This window comes from Glycine soja, chromosome 6 (assembly GCF_004193775.1).
Source record: "Glycine soja cultivar W05 chromosome 6, ASM419377v2, whole genome shotgun sequence".
Lineage (NCBI taxonomy): Eukaryota > Viridiplantae > Streptophyta > Magnoliopsida > Fabales > Fabaceae > Glycine > Glycine soja.
Genome location: NC_041007.1, coordinates 29,274,338 through 29,282,864, shown reverse-complemented (window position 1 = coordinate 29,282,864; position 8,527 = coordinate 29,274,338). Strand labels below are relative to the sequence as shown.

The window sequence follows — 8,527 nt, the reverse complement described above, 5'->3', positions numbered from 1 at the left end:
AAGTTTTTGTGAACATCAATTTGATATCAGTTATAATGTAGACATTTTTTTTCCTTAAATTAAAGTTAGTAAAATAATTACTAAAAAGAATTAGTGTCCCAATAAAAAAAGTATTAAACTATGCTAAAAAAAATCTTTATTAGTGTGTGTAATGTCCCGATAAAATTTGACGAATTATATTAAAGGAAAACTCAAATAAAAGACTTTTCTAAAACCTCAAAACTATTAGACAAGGTTGGAATCTCGATCTTATGTTCTTTATATTTCAATACATATTTTACTATTATTTAACTTTATAATTTAATATAATGTGTTTTAAAATATTTTAATATTTTCAAATTATATCATACACATTTATTTATAAATTGAGCAATGTGCAGGTCATATCTAGTTGCCAAATTCGGAAGTTGGGTTCATATCATACGCATATCTTCAAGCAGAATCTCTTTAATGTTGCTATCATGTCAATCTCAACAAATCAATCGCTGAACTCTCACCCAAACCATGATGCTAGCTAATTGAATTAAATAAAGGTGGGAAATGAAGAAAAATGGTGGCGACATCCAATCCTTCTTTACCCTCGGTCATTTTTGCGGGGTTGTGTAACACATCAATGTCGTGTAGTGTGTGTGACCAAACAGCAAGAGAGGGATCTCAGTATCCTGAAAAAAGATTGAGTTTCAAACTATGCAGCAACATGGATCTGAACTTTAAGAAAAGGGTCACTAATGTGCATAATAAAACGTCAAGCATTAGGAACAACGTCTAGTTTCTACAATAGTATATACTTTTTGAAATTGAAACATGAGATGCTTATTCCACCTACGTACCTTAACAAAGGAAGAACTTTCACCAATAATCTGCACAGATGCAAAAGATGTGATTTGTGCATTAAAGCTATATTCTTATACACAAATTAAACTCTAATCCCGGTTTTCAAATTATATTTTGTTGCGGTATAACACTTCAATCCTTCACGTCAATAGTAATCCGACAACAATCAATGTTATGCGGGCGCGTGAAAAACATGCACTTGTATGCTTTATTTACCTTAATTCATGAGAACCCCAACATCTCTCACACATGCATACTTGCACTGGTTCCATTCCCCACTCACCATGGAAGCAAGTACTGGACTTTTTGCTGGTACCCCAAACAGCAATGAGCTTGTGGTCATTCAAGGACATGATGAGGTGGACCATATAGAGAAGCAAGGAGATTAAGTCGTCGTTCTTGTTTAAATTATAATTAGTGACATTTTTCTGTATGTTTGATAAACTTAATTTATTGCAGCCTAAGCCTGTGAAGAACTTAGATGGTCAACTCTGTGAGATATGTGGTGATTCTGTGGGACTTACGGTGGATGGAGACTTATTTGTAGCTTGTGAAGAGTGTGGTTTCCCTGTGTGCAGGCCATGTTATGAGTATGAAAGAAGGGAAGGGACTCAAGTTTGTCCTCAGTGTCATACAAGATACAAGCGAACCAAAGGTAATTGGAAATTAAGCTGCTAAATGTATACGTTTTTCTATTTTGTAGCTTTTTGGTAATTTGATTGCTATTTGTTGATGTGCAAAGGAAGCCCAAGAGTTTTGGGAGATGAGGATGAAGATGACGTGGATGATATTGAACATGAATTCAAGCATGAAGAGATGCTACAGGGGAACAAGACCCATAGAGATAGTGATGTGGGTTTAGCAAAGGTAAGTCTAAGAAGGATAGAGAACTATACATGCATTTAATGTATAAAATTTTAACTTTGAGATTTGAATGCAACATGCAGGTGAATGGGGAGTTGCCCATATCTTCTAACGGTGTTGAAGAACCTGGTATGTGTTGGTCGTCTCTTTTATCAGTTGACGGGATCTGCCACACTTATTGCAGTCTTTCTTCCTTTAAGTGGAATATGCACTATGCAATGGTCTTTTGAGCTAAAGTTTATAAACTAAATAATATAATTGGATGATACACTGTATTTCAAAATCATCTTTAGCTTTTTCCCCTAAGTTTGTAATTTGAAATCTTTGGAACTTTTTATTAATATTAGTAAATAGATTGAACATTCAAGACGCTTATTATAATTAGCATTTCTTCTTGAAGCAGGTGCAAAGTTGGATGACAAGGAGAAAGTAGATGAGTGGATGTTGCACCAAGGCAATCTATGGCCTGAAACTGATGCGTCAGATGATCCCGTAAAGGCCATGTAAGCACCACAATACCATTTTAATAACCATATAATCTGAAAGAAAATCCTTAATTATTTAATGATGCAGGAAAGAGCCACTGTCAAGGAAAGTACCAATACCATCAGGCAGACTCAGTCCTTACAGAATGATGGTTGTGGCTAGGCTCCTCCTTCTATTACTGTTCTTTCAGTACAGAATCTTTCACCCAGTACCTGATGCAATTGGACTATGGTTCATATCTGTGACATGTGAAATCTGGCTTGCATTATCCTGGATGATTGATCAGCTTCCCAAATGGTTCCCCATTGATCGTGAGACATATCTTGACCGTCTTTCAATCAGGTCAAGTGTTCTGAATTCCTCTGCAGCTGTAATCCAAATGGTGCTAGTTTTCATTTTCATATAACTTCCAATATTACAAAATAACTTGGGCTATTATAACAATTGAGTCATACAAAGTTTATGACACTATTGTTTCTGTATTCATAGTCACTCATAATTCTCAAGAATAGAACGGTAATGATATGATTGATTCTGCATTTTATAAGAGTTGGAATCTAAATTAATAAGCTAAATGCCTAGAACTTGCAATGCAGGTTTGAACCAGAGAACAAGCCCAATATGCTTTCTCCAATAGATATCATTGTCACTACTGTGGATCCAATCAAGGAACCTCCTTTAGTAACAGCCAACACTGTTCTTTCAATCTTGGCCCTGGATTACCCTGCTGACAAAATCTCATGCTACGTTTCTGATGATGGAGCTTCCATGCTCACCTTTGAAGTTCTTCAAGAAACTGCTGAGTTTTCCAGAAAGTGGGTACCTTTCTGCAAAAAATTTTCTGTAGAACCTAGAGCACCAGAAAAGTACTTGACTGAGAAGATAGATTTTCTAAAGGATAAGCTTCAATCCACTTATGTGAAAGAACGCCGCACTATGAAGGTTAGCATTAATCCTCCTAAACTTAATGCCTTCTTTTAAAACAGACTAATTTGAAATTCTGGTCTCAATACTTGATATATACCATTATTTTTTTTAATATATTATATTTTTGTCTTTACAAGAAAATATGATAATGAATTAGTGTCTCCCCTTAAAAAGATTGATGACTTTTCTAATGCTTGTCATACTCATACATGGTCTTTGAGTAATCACATGCTAAGGCTCCAAACGTTAGACGAGTTAACAATCTATTAACAATATTATAACCAGGGCAAATAACAGTCACTAAATTAGGAAAAGGTCAAATATAGGGACTGACTTGTATTTTAACAATTAAAATTAAAATATTTATTTATACTAGTTCAATCCGACGAACAAAGTTTCATTGCTTGTTGGCACTTACTTGACAGAGAGAATATGAGGAATTTAAGGTGAGGATAAATGCACTTGTGGCTAAATCCATGAGAGTTCCCCCAGAAGGGTGGACTATGAAAGATGAGACACCATGGCCAGGAAACAACTCCAAAGACCATCCAAGTATGATACAAGTCCTTCTTCCTCACAATGTAGGTAATGAACTTCCTTGTCTTGTCTACACATCTCGTGAGAAAAGGCCTGCATTCCAACACCACAACAAAGCTGGCGCAATCAATGCCATGGTAAGCATTTCAAGCACATTTGGGTTGAGTGTTTATTTTCTATTTTCATTTTCTAAAAATAGTTTTCATTTTCAAGATTTAGAAAACATATATCGAGAATAAAGTATTCTAAGGTGTCATTGTGTTTTCACTTCTTTAAAAAATGCTAAAGATGTTGATTTGTTCTTTTTAGTTTTGTGTTTGTTTTTTAAAATATTTTCAGAGAAAATGTTTTCTAAATTTTAAATAAATGTATTTTTACTCTTATTTTTCTGTTTTCTTTGAAAATGAAAACAGAAAATAATCAAACCAAGCATCGCCTTAATTTCTCAGATTACATTTTCTCATTCTCATGACATGAAGCTAAAAACAAGCTTTCTTTGTTGGCCTAAATGTTGCTGCTGTGTTTCCAGCTTCGTGTATCCGCTGTGTTAAACAATGCTCCTTTTGTGCTCAACTTGGATTGCAATCATTATGTAAATAACAGCAAAGTCGTGCGAGAGGCCATGTGTTTCTTCATGGACATACAACTTGGGAATGGCATTGGCTTTGTACAGTTTCCACTAAGATTTGACAGCCTCGATAGGAATGATCGTTATGCTAACAAAAACACTGTTTTATTTGATGTGAGTGCAACTCTTTTTGGTTTTCTAAATTCATTTCTTTCCTTCATTGTGTGAATAAAATTTGATATGGTACACTCTGTGTTTGGTGTCCTGCAGATTAACTTGAGGTGCCTAGATGGAATTCAGGGACCTGCTTATGTTGGTTCAGCATGTATCTTCAGAAGGAAAGCCTTAACTGGCTTTGATTCTCCAAAGGCTTCAAAACGCCCAAGCATGGTGCAAGTACACTCAAAACAGGACGAGAATGGAGAAGAAGCAAGCAAAACAGGTGATCACAACCCTCTATACTTATAAAAAACACACACAAAATAAGTAACTTTCTTTTCTCCTTCTATCTCAACAAGTAATTTTCTTTTGCAGCAGCAGCAACAGATGAGGACAAGGAGCTATTGAAGTCCGAGAATAAATTTGGGATGTCCACAATTTTCATGAATTCTTCATGGACAGAAGAAGGTGGTGTTGATCCTTCTTCCAGTCAGGAAGCCCTTCTTAAAGAAGCCATTCATGTCATGAACTCCAGATATGAAGACAGAACTCTCTGGGGATATGAGGTATTATATTTTAGAAAGCTTTTTTTTTTTTTTTCATTTTCCAAATGAAATGGTCTGGTTCAAGGATAAAACAATAACCAGCAAAAAAATATTTGTTATTAATATTTATAAAGTAAAAAAGGCCTTATATATTGATAAAAATGCTACATATGTTACTTAAAAAGGCCCAACATATTTAAAGCAAAAAATTCATTTAAAATTTGCTTTAGGCCTCGTTTATTGTTGGACCGGCCTTGGAAACGATAGATTATATAATCTTGTTGGAATGCACAGGTGGGTTTGAGCTATGGATCCATAGCAACAGATACTCTGACAAGTATGAAGATGCATTGTGGTGGTTGGAGGTCTGTATATTGCATGCCAAAGAGAGATCCATTCAGGGGTACAGCTCCTATCAACCTTACAGAAAGACTCAACCAGGTGCTGAGATGGGCAGTGGGATCACTTCAGATCCTATTCAGCAGCCATTGCCCACTTGTGTATGGCCTCAATGGAGGAAGACTCAAGGGACTCCAACGAATTGCCTATATTAACAGCACTGTCTACCCCTTCACCTCAATACCCCTCCTAATTTATTGTACCATTCCTGCCATCTGCTTGCTCACTGATAAGTTCATCACACCATCGGTAGGCACTTTTGCAAGCTTGATCTTCATTGCATTGTTCATCTCAATCTTTGCCTCGGCGATTCTTGAATTGAGATGGAGTAGAGTTAGCCTTGAGGAATGGTGGAGAAGCCAGCAATTCTGGGTCATTGGAAGTGTGTCTGCAAACCTCTTTGCCGTTTTGCAAGGCATTATGGGAGCCCTGCCACTTTCTAGTAGAGTCAACAAAAACTTCAGCATTGTATCAAAGGCACCAGATGAGGTAGAGTTTCGTGAACTCTATGCCATTAGATGGACTGCACTTCTAATACCTCCAACCACAATCATAATAATCAATCTCATTGGTATTGTGGCTGGCTTCACCGATGCCATAAACAGTGGTGAACATTCTTGGGGAGCTTTGCTTGGGAAACTGTTCTTTTCTTTATGGGTTATTGTCCATTTGTACCCTTTCCTTAAAGGTCTAATGGGTAGGCAGAACAGAACACCAACTCTTATTGTCATATGGTCTGTGCTCTTGGCTTCTATCTTTTCCTTGGTTTGGGTCAGAGTTGACCCTTTTGTGTTGAAAACAAAGGGGCCTGATGTCAAGCAATGTGGAATCAGCTGCTGAATCTACATCTCATTTCTTTACTACTATGAAGCGTGAAACAAAAACCTAGGTGCAGAGATGAAAATGGCAGAAAAAAAATTTTGTAAAAGAAAAAAAAATCCAACATGTCCTTTACTTTTCTATTTTGCTTTTTCATTGAATGAAGAGAGCAGTGTACTTAATTTTGTTAGTAGATATATAAGTGTTACTAAGGATTTTTTTTGGCTACAACGAGATCCAAACTTCAAATTGTACATAAATTATTGGACTGACTGAAATCTAAAGAAGACATCAAAACTAGCGTCTTCATGAAACCAACTACTGCAAAAGCTTAAGCACATGATGAATGACTTTTCATTATATTTTTAACATGTCATAAACCAATACTATTGGAAAAGTTTAAGGGGTGTATTCAATTAAGATTTTAAAGGATTTTAAAAATTTTTTTTTATAAAAAATTCTTATAGTATTCAATTAATACTTTTAAATGATAAAAATAAATCTTATGGTATTCAATCAAGACTATTAAGATTTTTTAAAGAATGTAATAAAATTCGTTGATATTCAATTAAGATTTTTTACAACTTATAAAAAGTCTTCTGGTATTCAAAAGTCAAATAAATTTGAATGGATGCTCCTCTGGTGTGCTAGTGATCGTGCCCATGGTAAATGCTGGTAGCCAAGTGCGGAACGGATAACCGCTAAAAGCATCTAAGTAGTAAACCCACCCCAAGATGAGTGCTCTCCTATTCCGACTTCCCCTTTTTCTACCGATTTCTTTTTTTTTTTCTCTCTCCCCCTTTTTCTTGCCGACATCTCTCAAATTCTGCTTGTTGGAATTTGGCTTATGTGCATCAATAACACTGCACAAGTGGGGCTTCTAAACATTTTGGTTATGTAATATTTTCATTCTTGCATGGTAAATCTACCATAACCATTGCTGCATTGAGGCCTGTATTTATATTTGTTCCTGTAACAAATGGACTCGACACTTACCCTTATGTCGAAGGGTCTTCTATGATGGTTCCTTGTCGAAGGCTTCAGTACATGTGAGTCCAAAAGAGTAGGGGGGGGGGTACCTGCAAAAAGTACTCTAACACTCAAGTAAGGGTTCGACTCAGAGTTGTTGATGATATTTAATGATTAATCAAGAATGAATCAGTCCTCTTACCTGGGGGTTCTCCGCTTTATATACTAACCTTATTAGGCCTTGGGTCTATGGGCTTGCGCGTCCTAATTACTAGTTAGGTAATATACCTCTAAATCTTGCTTAGGTACTTCTAACCAAGTAATTATTCTTAAGTGGGTTTATTGGCAATAATCATTGATGCAATCCTACCCCCCAAGGGCATTAGATAGAAGACTCCAAGAAGATTGAGCCAAAGATGCAAGAGAAGGCCCTAAGGTTCTCATGAGCCTTAGGGTAGATTTTGGGCCCATGGGCTAAGTATGAGCCCACTTATCTTTGTACATATTAGATTAAGGTTTCATTATTTTTAGGCCTTGTATTTAGGGCTCCATAATGAAGGTAAGGTACCCTAGAAATGTAAGATTTTTCAGCCCTTGTATTTTAGGGCACCTAGACTAGTTTTTGTATTAGGGGTAGTTTTGTAATTTCACATGCATTAAGTGAATATTTGATGTGTGTGTTGGAAAATAAATTTAATTGAATTGGGAGAAGCCCAATCCAATTAAATTTTAGAGGGGGAGGTGAGCATTTGCTTGCTACACCCCATTGCCACATCATATTGTCACACTTTGTGCATTTGCTTCATGCTTTAGTGAAATTTTGGCTCCAAAATTTGGCTCCACAAATTCAAGTGAAATTTGAATAGAAATTCAAATTTCTCTCCAATTTTGTGTGACACTTAGGCTATAAATAGAGGCCTTGTGTGTGCATTTTTTGAACTTTGATCATTTGAAAATTAAACTTCAAATTTTAGAGCTCTTTTAGAGCACAAAATTTCGTGCTCTTCTCTTCCTCTCCCTTCATTCATCTCCTTCTTCCTCCAAACTCTTATCCATGACCTCCTATGGTGGTGAGCTTCTTCTAGACTCATCTTCTCCTTGAAGTGGCATCTCCTCTCTCTCTTTCTTCTCCATTCCACTGTCATTCATCTTCCAAGAAGCAAAAGAATCCATTGATGAAGAAGATCCTAGGCCTACAAGCTCCAATGGAGCTTACATCATGTGCTATCGGAGCATCTTCATCTAGGTGATGTTCTTTTGCTTCCTCTATCTTTTTGTTTGGTGAATTCTCTTTAGTTCCTTGTTCTTCAACTTATTCTCCATGTATATCCTCCATTGTCTTGTGGTTTGGTGCTGTTTAGAGTAGATTATAAAAAATAAATAAATAAACCGATTAAATCTTAGATCTACACTTGTTCTT

General features: G+C 36.1%; 1 protein-coding gene across 3 annotated transcripts; it reads left to right on the top strand.

Moving 5' to 3' along the window:
• The first annotated feature begins 1,060 nt into the window (after nt 1–1,060).
• On the top strand, nt 1,061–6,410 carry LOC114416767 (cellulose synthase A catalytic subunit 7 [UDP-forming]-like). Of its 3 annotated transcripts, none has more exons than XM_028381769.1 (12): nt 1,061–1,193; nt 1,294–1,489; nt 1,577–1,701; nt 1,782–1,827; nt 2,102–2,201; nt 2,272–2,526; nt 2,781–3,126; nt 3,537–3,785; nt 4,178–4,390; nt 4,487–4,658; nt 4,751–4,941; nt 5,215–6,410. In XM_028381769.1, exons 1-12 carry the CDS (start codon nt 1,119–1,121, stop codon nt 6,157–6,159), a joined length of 2,913 nt encoding a protein of 970 aa, XP_028237570.1. In that variant the 5' UTR covers nt 1,061–1,118; the 3' UTR covers nt 6,160–6,410. The 3 variants fall into 3 exon arrangements, with proteins under 3 accessions (XP_028237570.1, XP_028237571.1, XP_028237569.1); XM_028381770.1 differs by having other exon boundaries at nt 2,099–2,201; nt 4,754–4,941; XM_028381768.1 differs by having other exon boundaries at nt 2,099–2,201.
• The last annotated feature ends 2,117 nt before the right edge of the window (nt 6,411–8,527 follow it).

Coding starts and splice junctions, on each gene's coding strand:
- LOC114416767 (XM_028381768.1), top strand. CDS start 1,119: ATGGAAGCAAGTACTGGACTTTTTGCTGGTACCCCAAACAGCAATGAG. Junction 4,391..4,486: donor AAAACACTGTTTTATTTGAT/GTGAGTGCAACT, acceptor GGTGTCCTGCAG/ATTAACTTGAGGTGCCTAGA. Junction 4,659..4,750: donor AGAAGAAGCAAGCAAAACAG/GTGATCACAACC, acceptor TTTCTTTTGCAG/CAGCAGCAACAGATGAGGAC.